The 14,539-nt window shown below is 47.6% G+C and overlaps 6 protein-coding genes across 6 annotated transcripts; 4 read left to right on the top strand and 2 right to left on the bottom strand.

The window, feature by feature from the left end:
• Nucleotides 1-607: 607 nt before the first annotated feature.
• Nucleotides 608-3,325, bottom strand: N7479_010586 (uncharacterized protein; the record flags this gene model as incomplete). The annotated part of the gene is made up of 5 exons (XM_057258277.1): nt 608-866; nt 921-1,070; nt 1,128-1,207; nt 1,264-3,135; nt 3,206-3,325. 5 exons carry the CDS (start codon nt 3,323-3,325, stop codon nt 608-610), a joined length of 2,481 nt encoding a protein of 826 aa, XP_057105735.1.
• Nucleotides 3,326-3,618: 293 nt separating this feature from the next.
• Nucleotides 3,619-6,248, top strand: spb1 (rRNA methyltransferase spb1; the record flags this gene model as incomplete). Its single annotated transcript, XM_057258276.1, has 4 exons — nt 3,619-3,636; nt 3,690-3,839; nt 3,898-5,626; nt 5,689-6,248. The coding sequence occupies 4 exons, from the start codon at nt 3,619-3,621 to the stop codon at nt 6,246-6,248; spliced, it is 2,457 nt and encodes an 818-aa protein (XP_057105734.1).
• A 394-nt stretch (nt 6,249-6,642) lies between these two features.
• On the top strand, nt 6,643-8,228 carry dot1 (histone methyltransferase DOT1; the record flags this gene model as incomplete). Its single annotated transcript, XM_057258275.1, has 2 exons — nt 6,643-7,196; nt 7,265-8,228. The coding sequence occupies 2 exons, from the start codon at nt 6,643-6,645 to the stop codon at nt 8,226-8,228; spliced, it is 1,518 nt and encodes a 505-aa protein (XP_057105733.1).
• A 479-nt stretch (nt 8,229-8,707) lies between these two features.
• Nucleotides 8,708-9,480, bottom strand: N7479_010583 (ATG16 family protein; the record flags this gene model as incomplete). The annotated part of the gene is made up of 3 exons (XM_057258274.1): nt 8,708-8,866; nt 8,957-9,333; nt 9,396-9,480. The coding sequence occupies 3 exons, from the start codon at nt 9,478-9,480 to the stop codon at nt 8,708-8,710; spliced, it is 621 nt and encodes a 206-aa protein (XP_057105732.1).
• A 284-nt stretch (nt 9,481-9,764) lies between these two features.
• rab7 (Rab family GTPase YPT7) lies at nt 9,765-10,797 on the top strand (the record flags this gene model as incomplete). Its single annotated transcript, XM_057258273.1, has 6 exons — nt 9,765-9,794; nt 9,888-9,941; nt 10,040-10,135; nt 10,194-10,373; nt 10,467-10,614; nt 10,688-10,797. 6 exons carry the CDS (start codon nt 9,765-9,767, stop codon nt 10,795-10,797), a joined length of 618 nt encoding a protein of 205 aa, XP_057105731.1.
• Nucleotides 10,798-12,161: 1,364 nt separating this feature from the next.
• Nucleotides 12,162-13,742, top strand: N7479_010581 (DMT family transporter; the record flags this gene model as incomplete). The annotated part of the gene is made up of 6 exons (XM_057258272.1): nt 12,162-12,284; nt 12,376-12,699; nt 12,755-12,760; nt 12,831-12,903; nt 12,962-13,374; nt 13,437-13,742. 6 exons carry the CDS (start codon nt 12,162-12,164, stop codon nt 13,740-13,742), a joined length of 1,245 nt encoding a protein of 414 aa, XP_057105730.1.
• Between the last annotated feature and the right edge of the window lie 797 nt (nt 13,743-14,539).

Here is a 14,539-nt window from a genome sequence, read left to right as displayed (position 1 = left end):
GATCGTGAACATTTCCACAGGGTTCTAATTTCCCTGGGCCATGCAGCTCGTCATACGCCGTATCTAGTTGGATTCACTAGTAATCATTGTAGTACAGCATGTTTCTCATATCATATGCGATGCGAGAATCCTTCGCGTGCATCAGTAGGCGTTCAGGAATATGTGCTAATGCGTTGATCGGTAGAAAGGCTAAGGGATATCCCTCAGGGATGGATTGGAGATCGAGGGTAGAGATCATGGTACGGAAAGGAGGGAGGGAGCACGGATTAGTTGTGTGGACTTATGAATCAGGTGATGCTCAACCGGTTCTAGGCTACTCTCAAAGCGACAAATTGGTATTTCAGTCTGCTACTTTCTTCCAAGGTTGTTCCCCACAGTTCTTGGAGCAAAAAGGTATGTGACTTAGCGCCTTGTAGGGTAGGAATACATCATTGACCTTTCAGTGCTTACAGTTGCTATACGAATATCATAATTGATGTACATATATTTATAAGTAGACCGGCAGCAAGTGCTTGATTTAAACAGAAGACGTGTATTTTTTCTAAAATCGCTAATACCAAATCTCCATTCAAGCAAGGTACTATCTAATTATTGGCTAACAAACCTACTAGAGTTTGGACCGGATACCTTCTAGTCGGAACTTTACGTCCTTCAGAACCTTACTAGAAGGTTTCCAGTTGTCAAATTGCCTGAGCAATTCCATAGTCTCCTCGTGCAACTCCCGGCGCACATAGTCCTCTTCCAGCAGACCGCGCATGGCGAAGGGGAGAATGTACGGGTTTGGCGTGACAGAGCTGCTGGCTCTCTTGACGCTGAGCGCGGAATCTGGTACAGAAGAAGTCTCGAGTGCGAATTCAATGGCCATGCTGGAAGATGATGTCAGTTTTGGATGCCCGTATGTAGTTAGGATTTTTACATACGAGTACACGGCTTCATCGTCATACAGCCGAGAATGTCCCTCTCCTGAGTATAGACTTCCTGCTAATGGAGTGCTTAGTTCGCGAATTAGACCGTGGTCTGATATACCAAGATTGCGGAGCTTGAGGGCGAAGCCAACTAGATGAGAGAGGCTATGTTTTGACATTAGCATTGCCAATCGAGATAGGGTGGCTGGTGGAGTTGCTTACAAGCTTGGCGCGTGGACTCGACCGTCCACAAAGACAGCGCGGTAGACGTAAGGGTGGGCTATGGGTGAGAAGAGGGAGGACTAGGGGCGAGTTAGCAATTTGATATAGACGCTTGAATATCAAGATAGGTACTCACCTCTAATGAAACGAGTTGATCGTCGATGCTTCCGATGTAGGAGATGCGAACGCCAAAATTGAGAGCACATTTAAGAGCGGCTTCGTATTCTTTCGAGACCTTGCTGAAAGGCAGTGCAAATTCGAACAGCTCTCCGGCCGACCCACTAATCCATCGAGAGCGATAATCTGGGAAGGGGCCGAGGTTCACACCTGCCATAGCGCAGATGCCGACTCGTTTGGCGTCAAGACAGCCGAACTGTATCAATTTTGCAACTAGCATGATCGTTACTGGCACACCTTGACTGTGACATGCGAACATGACGAAATCAGCCTTGCGGATCTCTTCCATCCAATTTAGAAGCAGCTTCCACAGTAGATCCACTCGCTCCGAAATGCGGCCTTCTCCTTCCAATGCGATCTTTTCAATATCGCAAGTGTATCCATGGCTCTCGGTGTACTTCCGAATGGCATCTGCTGCCATATTGGAGAACCGGATAGATGTCCCGGTGGGCTGTCCAAGAAGATTTCGAATGAATGGGGCAGGGAAATATCCATGGACACCAATAGCCAAAGCACGTCTCACATGCAGCGGATCTCTAACCCTGCTGACGTGCCTAATTTCCGGCCCTTTCCCATGATACAGGAGTCGACTGAGACTCTGCAAGATAGAGGGCGATTGTTCAAACGCGTAGGTTTCTTCAAACCTCGGCAATACTTGGTTGGGAAGGATTTGCTGTAATTGCTTTGAGGCGATAGTATCGGCTGGTCGAGGTTCAACAGACGCCGTAGATGTAGGGGTGCCCTCAGTGGTGGGCCCAGATCCATCCTTAAGACGGTTGTCTTTCGGGGGCTTGATTTTGATACTGCCTTTCTGGGTTATCTTGATATTTGAATCTGTATCAGGTTCAGGTGCTATGTTTTTTGATTGAGTACTAGGTCCCACTGATGCCTCGACAGCTTCGCCTTCCTGCGGTTTATCGGAGGGTCCATCTTTGTTTGGATCTCTGGACCAGAATGACCAACCAGATGATCTCGTAGTTCCGACCGGGGTCTGTGATCCACCAGCTGGTTCTGCTGGCTCATCTGGAGGATAGTTCGGTGCCATGTTTGCGCCGGGAGCCTCGGCTGGATCGCAATTCGCGGAAGCGGGGACCGTGGATTCTATAGATGGTGGGTCTTCTTGCTTGGTTGGTGTGTTTGTACCATACCACATCTGGAGCCACGATCGCTTCTGGGATGAGGAAGTAACTTCAACAGTATCTTTGGCCTGCTCTGGTTCCGGTTCCAGTTCCTCTTCTCGCGCTGTATAATCTTTCACATCAGGTTCAGCACCCTGCTCTGCCATTTGGTTTTCGTCCAATGGATGATCAACGGCTTGTGTAGATTCTGAGACGTTCGCAGCACCTTCAGATGTAGCCGATGGTCCATAGATCCATGAGAGCCAACCGCTAGATTGTTCGGGGACCTCTGCAGATCCCGTATGCAGTATAGTGGGATCAGCGTCAGGGGTGGCCTCCTGTCCCTTGGCTGGGTCCTCTAACGGCTTGGTATCACTCTCGCTGGGTACTTCTTTATCGGACGTTTCCTGTTCTACAGCCCTGGGATCTTCGGTATCGTCAGAAGGTGTAGTGGAAGCTGAACCATCCGATGCAATGTTGACACGGGTAGTGGTAGCGTCAGCGGGCAAAGACCTGGTCGAGGTGCCAACTTTTCGCGTAAGTTGGATGGAAGGATGCCGATTCTTTGTTGGGGTATCAAGAAGGGAAGTCGACGAGTTGGTGATGCTCGATGCTACAGTTTTGGCCGCTGAAATACTCTCACGGGCAACCTCGGTAACTGGAGCTGCTTTAGACACTCTCGCAATGGAAGACCAGGATCCGGGGTACCAGCTCTAGTATATGAACGATAGGTGATCAGTAAATATGATAAAAGAACTGGCTATTTTGATCACAAAGGCTTACGGTATTGTACCCCCGTGACTGGGAGTCTGAGCGGTCTCGGCCATCACCGCTCAGTTCAGGTTGTGAGTCCACGCCGGAGGGGCTGGTCTTCACTCTTTTGCGAGATCCCTTGGGTGTCATGGAGGTAGGGGTGAAAACATCAGGTCTATAGTTAGACGGTCAAACTAAAAAGATAAAGCATCTACAAAGCGCCACAAGTGACATGGGGTGCCTGAGTGATATCACGTCACATGTCTGGCACCGACCCTTTGGCCTCAGGCAACAAACTGGAGAACAGAATCAAAGGCGGTGAGCGATAAGTATTGCAACTTTTTTTTTTTCCAGATCCTCTTCCATAGAAAAAGTATACATTCGCTTTTACCCAGTCAAGTTTAAAGGATTTTCTGGTCAACTGAGACCGGCTTTCCTTCAAAATGGCGATCCAGAAAAAGGTGTGTCATTTTTTATCTCAGCCCGCATCATTTCATGTACTGACTATTTTCAGCATGGAAAAGGTCGTTTGGATAAGTGGTATCGGCTTGCCAAAGAGAAAGGTTACAGAGCCCGTGCCGCGTTCAAGTTGATCCAATTGAACCAGAAGTATGGATTCTTGGAAAAGAGCAGAGTTTGTATCGATCTTTGCGCTGCGCCTGGTGTAAGTATCTTCAAATGGCACTTTCTCTCTCAAAAGTCTTTCTCTAACCACTGAGCAGTCATGGTGTCAAGTTGCAGCAGAATACATGCCCGCTCAAAGTTTAATTATCGGTGTCGATCTCTCTCCCATCAAGCCAATTCCCCGGGCCATTACTTTCCAGAGCGATATCACAACGGACAAGTGTCGCGCAACAATTCGATCTCACATCAAGCACTGGAAGGCAGATGTCGTGCTTCACGATGGTGCTCCTAACGTCGGTGCCGCATGGGTACAGGATGCTTTCTCACAGGCAGAACTAGTTTTGGAGTCCCTAAGACTGGCTACTGATTTCTTGGGCGAAGGCGGAACCTTTGTCACCAAGGTCTTCCGATCCAAGGATTACAACCCACTGCTGTGGGTTTTCAAGCAGCTGTTCAATTCTGTCGAGGCCACCAAGCCTCCTTCGTCCCGAAATGTCTCTGCCGAAATTTTCGTCGTTTGCCGCGGATTCAAGGCTCCCAAGCGCATTGACCCGAAGTTCCTCGACCCGAAGTACGTCTTCGCTGAACTTACCGCTCCCACTCCCAACTACGAAGCGAAGGTTTTCAATCCGGAAAAGAAGAAGCGCAAGCGTGAAGGTTACGAAGAAGGAGATTACACCCAACACAAGGAGCTCCCAGTGACGGATTTCATCAACACTGCGGATCCTATCGCTATCTTGGGTGGCTACAATAAACTTAGCTTCCAGCAACCGCCAGGTGGTGATCTTGCCCTGTCCACACTGGACCGTTTGGAGGAAACAACGGATGAGATCCGAACTTGCTGTGAGGATTTGAAGGTCCTAGGCAAAAAGGAATTCCGCAACCTGCTCCGATGGCGTATCAAGTGTCGTGAGAAGTTCGGACTTGTCATCAAAAAGAAGCCAACCACAGAAGGTGAGACAGAAGAAGTAGCCGAGGTGGCACCTATGGACGAAGAACTGCAGATCCAGGAAGACTTGATCCGCATGCGAGAGCAGCAGACCACCAAGGGCAAAAAGGAAAGGCGCAAGGAGAACGAAAAGAAGCGCAAGGATATCATTCGAATGCAGATGAACATGACCACCCCCATGGAAATCGGTATGGAGCAGCTTGGTATGACAGGCGACGACACCACATTCACTTTGAGACGCGTCGACCGCGAGAATGCCAGAAATGCGGTCATCAATGCTCGTGATCTTCCCGCTGAAAGCGGAAGTGAAAACGAATATGAGTCTGAAAGTGAAGAGAGCGACGACGAGGAGGACCGCCTTGAAAGGGAGCTCGACCAGATGTACGAACAATACACCGGCCGCATGGAGGACAAAGATACGAAATTGCGTGCTAAGAAGACACGCAAGCAATACGAGGTTGACGAGTGGGAGGGCTTTTCTGACAGAGAGAAAGGCAGCAGTGATGAGGAAGAGGAGGAAGAGGATGGAGAAACTACCACTTCAGCTCAAGAACTTGAGGCTAAGAAACTTTCCAACAATGCCTCTATGTTCTTTGATCAAGACATCTTTGAGGGACTAGAAGGGGACGAGGAGGAAGAGGAAGAAGAACAGGAGGTGGAGGCAGAGGAAGAAGAAGAGGAGGAAGAAAGCGACAACATTTTTGCGATGGATGAAGATGAGGAGGAAGAGGAAAAGACCCCTGCCTCCAAGCAAAAGAACAAGAAGGACGCAAAGAAGAACGGAAAGAAGAACTCGAATGATTGGGTCAATGAGTCCGATGAGAGTGAGGTAGAAGATACAGAAGCCAAAGATCCGCTAAAGGCGAATGGCCAGCTTGGTAAGTTACAATTGATGTCCAACATGAATGAGTCCCGACTAACCTTGATTCCTCCCCTACAGACATCGACATCATTACCGCAGAAGCCATGGCCCTTGCACAGTCAATGGCTACTGGAGAAAAGAGGTCGTCTGATATTGTTGACGACGGCTTTAACCGATTTGCTTTCCGCGACGTGGACGGCCTTCCCGAATGGTTCCTCGACGATGAGGGTAAGCACAGCAGACCTGTCCGGCCCATCACCAAGGCTGCTGCGTCTGCTATCAAAGAAAAGATGCGTGCCATCAATGCACGCCCGATCAAGAAGGTTATGGAAGCCCAGGGACGCAAGAAGTACAAGGCTGCTCAAAGGCTAGAGAAGCTGCGGAAGAAGTCCGCACTTCTGGCAGAGGATGATGCTCTCAGCGAGCGGGACAAGGCCGGTGCCATTGCCAGACTGATGAGCAGGGCAACCAAGAAGAAACCCAAGCAGGAAGTCAAGCTCGTGGTGGCTAAGGGTCCCAATCGTGGTATTTCTGGCCGTCCTAAGGGTGTCAAGGGCAAGTATAAGATTGTCGATGCTCGTATGAAGAAGGATGTTCGTGCAGAGAAGAGGCTGGCAAAGAAGAAGTCAGGGAAATAGAGAAGGTGTTCATAGTTTGAATCTGACAATTTACATAGCAAAAATAATTGATACCCAAGGGTTCATTCTTCCACAAGTACGATCTCATGAATTTCAAAAATTCAAAATTCAAAATAACAACATACATGTAAATCTTGTAGACCTGCAGACATGCACATCGATGTAAACATGTATCCATGACGCTGTAGACAAAAGCGCCAAGGAACGCCAAGGAACGCGGGATCGCGTGGTTTCCCCGAGTGGCGCCTTAATCGATAAGCCCTTCTCTTTTCTTTTCCTCTCCCACTTCTTTCACCTCACTCGCATTATACTTGTAATATTCTTTAACCCGTTTTCATTGCATAATTTGTATACATTACTTTCTGCATTTTTGTTTATATCTATCCCGATCCATATGGGCTTTTTCGACCACCTTCAGAAAGGAGGGGCCGGAGCCTTCTCTCTACAGCCAAAGAAGGCGCAAATTCGCAAGGTCGTGCAGACTCGACCTGCAGCTCCTACGCGCTCGGTCACACAACCCTCGGATACTCGGTCATCTCGAGTCCAGTCCTCAACGGAGCGAAACCGGAACGCACAGGCGTTGAAATCTCGATCGGTCTCCAGTGACCTGGAAGCACGCTCGGCAAAACGACTGAGCACTCCCTCACGCATTCGGAAAAGGCCAACACCCGAGCAACGACTCTCGAGCGACGATGACGCAAGCGATAGCGAGGCTTCCTTTGAAGTCCACAAACGTGCGAGGACCAGCGCCAGCGCCGAACCCGACCCGGAACGGCGTCTCCGCTCGGTGAAAGCGTTCTCGGAAGAGGGATCTCGCCCATTTAAAATGATACATGCTGCGGATATAACGTCGGGCCAGAAGGCCGGCAAGTTCAAACCCGCCTTCGGCGCAGAGGGCAAGCCCAAACAGATTCTCCTGCAATACCCCAGTGCTTCGCAGCAGGAGAGGTACGTTTTTTTTAGTTGGGTACTTGATGATTTCTGGGTACCGATATGCTAATTTATTGCTCGAACAGATATGACTGTGTGGTTCCCCGAGAAAATGACGAATTCCGACCTATCGATGACATTGTTCAAGTCATCGAAACGGTGTCTGATAATTACATCCCCGACGAGGAGGCAGATCAGTTTAACGACGAGACGACCGGGATCAAGCGGAGATTGCGCCGGGCTTTGGCTGTTACATCCGAGACTCAATTTCAGGAGGCTGTCGATGATTACAATAAGGCTATCCAGCGGTTAAGGACCAACGGTAGCCTTGCGAGGCATCTGGATGCAACAAAAGGCATTAATTTGCCTTGGGTAGAAAGGATTCTCACTCAAATCTACTCGCGCACGGTGTCTCCTCAAGTGGAGTCCCTCCGGCAATACGAGAATGGCACGGACAATGTCTACGGAGAGCTTCTCCCTCGCTTTATCAGCACAATCTTCAAAGAAACCAAGCTCAAATCAGGCCAGGTCTTTGTTGATCTTGGCTCAGGCGTAGGTAATGTTGTTCTTCAGGCGGCACTTGAAGTTGGCTGTGAGAGCTGGGGTTGCGAGATGATGTCAAATGCATGTGATTTGGCAGATTTGCAGCAATCCGAGTTCAAGGCCCGATGCCGGTTGTGGGGAATTGCGCCAGGCAAAACTCATCTTGTCCGAGGTGACTTTCTTGAGCAAGAGAGTATCACAAGCGTCTTGAAGCGGGCCGATGTGGTGCTCATCAACAACCAGGCTTTCACCCCGCAACTGAACAATGAGCTGATCAACCACTTTTTGGATATGAAAGAAGGCTGCAAAATTGTCTCACTCAAGTCCTTTGTTCCCGCTGGTCATAAAATCCAGTCTCGAAATCTGAACTCTCCAATCAATCTCCTCAAGGTTCAGCAGAAGAATTATTGGTCGAATAACGTGAGCTGGACTGACGTCGGCGGTACATATTTCATTGCCACTAAAGACAGCTCTCGGCTGAAAGCATTCATTGAGAATACGCCATAGTCTTCAATGGCTGGCTTGGCTTGGCTTGGCATGGCACATACATTTTGGTTTTTGGCACTTTTGTACATTACCCTGTCCGTTATTGGATGGATATATTTTGCCTGTTAAGTTTTTGTATTATACCATTTTCCGACAATTTGACATGTACAAAACGGATAATCTCTTCAAGTTTGGGCCCCCACAGTATGAAACTTGGTTCAATCCCTCCATTGCTCAATATTCGATTGGAACTATCATTTGTATAACTTTCCGATTATAGGGAAGAAGATCACCGCGAGCTTAGTACAGCACTTGCTGTTCAGACACTTAGTGAAAGGATCAGCAAGCCTTGATGTAGGCCGCATGATCATGTATCTGGCGCTTTCGTATTCCATCTAAGTGGCTAACTATCGCGATTCAAGATCTAAACATCACAGAATCTATGCTTCAGTCTCTCCTAGCAACCTTGCCCTGTCACCTGCTCAGTGCATTTGGACTAGTCAGGAATACTTCGACGCATCGTTCATGGCCTCAGCTTCTTGGCCCATTCTGGCCATCCAACGATCAACCAAGTCTTGATTCTCATTTCTAAGTCGAGTTGATCGTTCTTCAGCCATATTAAGTTGAAGATTTAGTGTCGCCAGTTCATCTTGGAAATCCTGCAGAAATGGACATGATCCATGTTAGCCACTTTCCCCAGCCCACCCTTGTGTGATTGGAAAGCCTATGTAAATATAAAAACAGCCTACCTCTAGCAGCTTGGCCTTTCCTTTCAGCTCCGCATCTCTATCATTCAATCGTAGCTTTAGATGGGCCCTCTCGCTTTCCAAGGTGTTGATTCTTCGACCATCTTGCGAACTCTTCTTGCGAAGTGTTTCCACTTCCGCATTCACTCGATTCAAGCGATCTTGTAATTCTGAGCGGGAACGCTGTGCCTCGGACAAGTCTGCACGAGTGGCATTGAGAAGATCGGTCGGGGTAGGATCTGGCTCCGTCGACCGTTGCTTTTTGGATGGTGCAACTATAGGGGATGGAACAGTAGGTTGAGCTTCACCGTGCGCTGTTGTGGGACTGGCGCATTTTGCTGCTCTAGCTAGGTTGCTGGTGCGATCTGCAAGCTGGGCATCTAGATTTGGTAAATGATGTCAGTCGCAATCCGTCAACAAAAAGCATCACTGATAGACTGACAGGCATCGTAAAGGGTAACATTTGCTTTTTCTCGTTGATCTCGGACTGTCAGGGCAGCCAAGTACTCCTCCCTCCAGTGGGCCATAAGCCTTCCCAAGTAAATGGGGATGTGCTTGAATGTGATGAAGTGGAGTTGGTTGCCGCCTCGGAGCAAGCTGTGGTGCTAATCGTTATCAATTGCCCACCGCTCGTGCCACCGCCCAGGCCTCATGCATCATCGATCCCGGCTACGACCCGACCCCAACCCCCAACTGACTTCTCCTTATCCATTCTATAAAGGCTTAGTGAAGACTGATCATAGGTCTTTACTTAATAGTGATTTTTTTGTTTATCCCTTGCGCATTTACATTACTTAGTCGATTCCCAACCATGGCGTCAAGGAAGAAGGTCCTCCTCAAGGTACGTATAATCTCCGCACCTGCTCCGTGTGACGAGTAACCAATCCTTGAAAAGGGTATTTTTTTTCTGACTGGCGCCTTTTTGGAAATATAGGTTATCATCCTTGGTGACAGCGGTGTGGGGAAAACAAGTTTGATGAACCAATATGTCCGTTCAACCTCGCCCCCAACCAGCGCTCTGCGGCCGTACCGCGCTCGGTCACGAATACCTATAAACGCTAACATGCAATTTTTCGATATGGATAGGTCAATAAGAAGTTCAGTGGAAGCTACAAAGCTACTATCGGAGCTGATTTCCTCACAAAGGAAGTTCTCGTTGACGACCGACTGGTGACAATGCAGGTAAGGCGTTGGAGAATAGCGCAATTGTGATGAGGGGCAATAACTGACTTGGTATCAGATCTGGGATACTGCAGGTCAAGAACGATTCCAGTCTTTGGGAGTCGCCTTCTACCGTGGAGCCGACTGCTGTGTCCTGGTCTACGATGTGAACAACTCTAAGAGTTTTGAGGCTCTCGACAGCTGGCGGGATGAGTTCTTGATCCAGGCAAGCCCAAGAGATCCAGAGAGTTTCCCATTCGTAAGTGTTTTTCCCGCATTCCTTTTCCTTATCTCGTGCGCCGCAGCAGCAGGCAGGAATGATGCGTTGGTCCGTGCTGATGGTCATGTGCAGGTTGTCATCGGTAACAAGGTCGATGTAGAGGAGAGCAAGCGTATGATCTCCTCAAAACGGGCCATGACCTTCTGCCAGTCGAAGGGTAACATTCCCTATTTTGAGACCAGTGCCAAGGAAGCTATCAATGTCGAGCAGGCATTTGAAGGTGAGTCAAATTCCAGCACGTAGTTGCTTTGCTCGAAAACTGTTCTCGTCCAAGCTTGCTAATCACTATTTAGTTATCGCACGGAGTGCACTTGCCCAGGAAGAGGCGGAGGAATTCAGCGGTGAATTCAGCGACCCAATCAACATTCATCTAGACAATGACCGTGATGGCTGTGCCTGTTGATATACCCTTCCTATTCCCGTGATGTTCCAGCGACCTATTTCCTTTTGTCTTTCCTTTTTCCTACTACTATTTGGTTAGTCTCCAGTCCTGAGTCTGTAGAGAAGACCACGGGGTTTTGCTTTGGATGACCTTGCCCTTCCCCCGGTGTCTTGTTAGATGTCTTGGTTTCAATTGTGGAATTTGCCCGAGAGAGAAACATGTTATTCAACCCTTTCTCAGTTCAGTTTTATGCAGACAATGTCTTTTTTGGGCTTAATGCAATACCATCTTCGTTTTTCCGCAACAGGCAGTTGGTCGCGTACTATTTTATAGAAATAAAGATAGCACGATCGTATGACCCGTTATCATCAGGGTACCTAGGTAGATTACCCCTGAGGGCAGCCATAACATGTGTACTTATCATATGTGGCTCATGATTTACTATAGTAGATATAAATTACAGGGCATACATAACATAAGTCCTTCATTGAAAGCCAGAGCTTTGTTTTTTTTACCTCCATAAACACTAAGTAGAGCAAAATAATTGGCAAAAAAAGAATACCGACTCCACTTTATTTGAATGGAATTCGAAAAAAAAAGAAACGACGGCTGCATGATTCGAACATGCGCCCGCGAACGGAATTGATTTCCAGGAATGTCTCCGAAGAGTTGTTTTCCATTCGAGTCAATCGCCTTAACCACTCGGCCAAACCGCCATTGGATGATAGAGACAGTAAGATCTAACAATATGACTGAAGAGATAGAATCAAATAAATGATAGTCCTTCTTGGAGGAAATGATTCATAAAAGAACATGGGGCTGAGTAGAGGAGAGAAGAATTTATTTCAAGAGCGAGGCTACTATATCCTCAGAAGCAGAAGACATGTCGAAGAATGTTGTTTGACACTGTTGATCGGACATCATGTGTCATATATGTGGGTGTTCAGCACCCACATAGCAGGAGGTATAAGATATAAAGATCGCTCGACAATGTGACATTGAATGTTTCTGGGAAAATGTTCGACACTCAAAAAGATTACAACCGTACAAAATAGGTCTCCAAGGCCTAAATGAGCGCAATCACATATCGACCGCGACTATATTTCTCCCCACCCGAGCCCTTATCTCACGGATGCTTGGCGTCTGACCGCGTGTTCTCATCAAACACTCTTTTAGGCAAGAAGTCTCGTGGCATTTTGCCCTTGCGCTGAATATATCTTGCTCCTTGATCTTCAAATGACACCATCCCGACTGATACCCCGTTCAACTCGGAATCTTCGGCTGCAAACGTAGTGATTGCGACATCGGCACGAGGTTCCTGATAACATCTTGACAAGTCGCGCAAATTTACCCCTTTGCTCAAACCTCTCACAACTACAATTACCATGGTCTCGGCCACGCCCGAGGGACCTGGTGCGATGCCACTGGGGGTAGCGCGACGGACATTAGGAATCATCCTGCTCCTAGTGGTGGTCGTGCTATGGACAACCTCGAATTTCCTTGGAAGTGTATGCGTGCCCTCTTTTTGAAAAAAAATATAACACAAAAGGCATATATTGCTGCGAACATTTGGCTAATTACGCGTCTAATGCTGTCCAGACCATCTTCGCCGACAAGACCTACCCGAAACCTTTCTTCGTAACTTATACGAATACCTCCATGTTTATGCTGCCCCTAGTTATAATCGTTGCTCGTCGAACATGGGCTCTTTGGCGCCTCGGAAAACTCTCTCAGGTTACTTCTCTAAGGAGTTTTTTGAATCATTTGGATTCGCATGATCCCAAGGCCGAGGAGGAGAGCATCCTACACAGCGGTTCCGATGAAGAGGGTAGGCAATTCTCGCGGGAAATACATGATCCCCCAAGCGGAAAGCTAGGACTCAAGGCAACAGCTAGACTCAGCATTCAGTTTTGTATTCTCTGGGTAAGCACATAATCTTGATATTTGGATATATGATCAGCCGGCTAACCTATCATAGTTTACTGTATGTCGTACACCTCACGCTGTGATGGCTTACGTGTTGGAAGTGGACTAACTGAAGTTCCTTTATATAGGCAAATTACTTCGCCATGGGGTGCCTTCAATTTACGTCAGTCGGAAGCACAACCATCCTGACTTCCACCAGTGGTAAGGATTCCCCTGTTTAAATGTGTTGGAAATTTGGTTCTCATGCTCACTCGTCTAGGTGTATGGACCATGGTCTTCGGCGCCCTGCTCCGTGTTGAGCAATTTACACTGCGCAAATTCATGGCTGTTATGGCTTCTCTGATTGGCATTATCCTAATTTCGCGCGTAGATCTCTCCACAGACACAGGCGAGGGTGCAGATGGCAGTGAGGGCTCATTCCCACACAAATCCGCGGGGGAGATTGCTCTCGGCGATGCCATGGCGGCGTTCAGCGCCATTTTGTACGGTCTTTATACCGTTGTGATGAAGAAACAAGTTGGCGACGAATCACGCGTGAACATGCCACTATTCTTCGGACTAGTTGGATTTTTCAACATTATCCTTCTGTGGCCTGGTTTCTTTATCATGCACTGGACGGGAATGGAACCCTTCTCCTTGCCCGAAACTTCGCGAGTGTGGTTAATCATTCTGGTATGACTCCAAGCCCTCTTGTTCACCTTTGATTCTTATTTGACTAACCTCACGTCTATCAGTCTAATGCGCTTGCATCATTTGTCTCTGACATTGCTTGGGCTTACGCAATGCTTCTTACCACACCGCTTATCGTGACGGTCGGGCTCAGTATGACCATCCCGCTCTCCCTGATTGGACAGATGGTCCTACAGTCACAATACTCCAGCCCTCTGTACTGGGTTGGAGCAGCTATCGTGGTCTCATCTTTCTTGGTTGTGCAACATGAGAGCAAGCCTCAGGACGATCTTACCACCACTGCTAGAGCAGGCGGGTCCTTCTCAGGCGAGTATAACAGCATTCCTGTTGAAGAGGAGGAAATGCGTTAGTCTAAGTTTACGAATGTTTTTGTATTTATCGCTACACAATTTTTGTAGCTTGTTCACATATCAGTTTTACGATCTTGTCCCGCTACCCTTCGCTACCTAATCAAAGAGCTGGTGTTTCCAACATAGAATGTAGAGCCATTCAACGGAATTATTATCAACTCTATTTCTGTGGATATTCTGCAGAATTTGTCGCCAGATTGTAGATGAAATTTCGTTGAATCCTCTTCATGCGCTGCATATCAGAATCACTGTTCATACATGTACCTATACGTGTATATATATATATATATATTAGATGTATTTCTTCTACCGGGGGCTAAGCCAAAAAGATAATAACGATTCTCGAGAATCAGATTCTCATTGTAGCGATATATATATTAGGCCCTTGCATCCGTTCAGGGCCTAATATATACCGCTGCAGTGACAAACACACGTTCTGTTTGTCCTTATGATCTTTTGGCCTAGCGGTTAAATGCTCTTATGTAATCACTTAGGTGTAGCGGCCTAAGTAAATCTGCCGTCCCGGCAGGATTACACACGTACATTAAAGCCACCACGTGATGAACCAGATTCCAAGGCAGCATTGGAGAACGGGTTGATGCCTGTTCCCTTACTAATAAACAGTAGAAGACTTTGAAGGCCACGGATATAATTAAGAAACTATACAACTACAATGCCGAGATCCGTTTAATCAATCATAGTTTATGAGCATAAAATTATAAAAAGCATATATATCTTCCACCTATGATATATCTGGAGGTACTACCAGTTTGACGGCGTTAAGCACGGACTTAGGA

The sequence above is a fragment of the Penicillium vulpinum genome (genome assembly GCF_028829585.1).
Source record: "Penicillium vulpinum strain IBT 29486 chromosome Unknown utg000004l_segment0_segment0, whole genome shotgun sequence".
Classification (NCBI taxonomy): Eukaryota; Fungi; Ascomycota; class Eurotiomycetes; order Eurotiales; family Aspergillaceae; genus Penicillium; species Penicillium vulpinum.
This window is presented reverse-complemented; position numbering and strand designations above follow the sequence as displayed.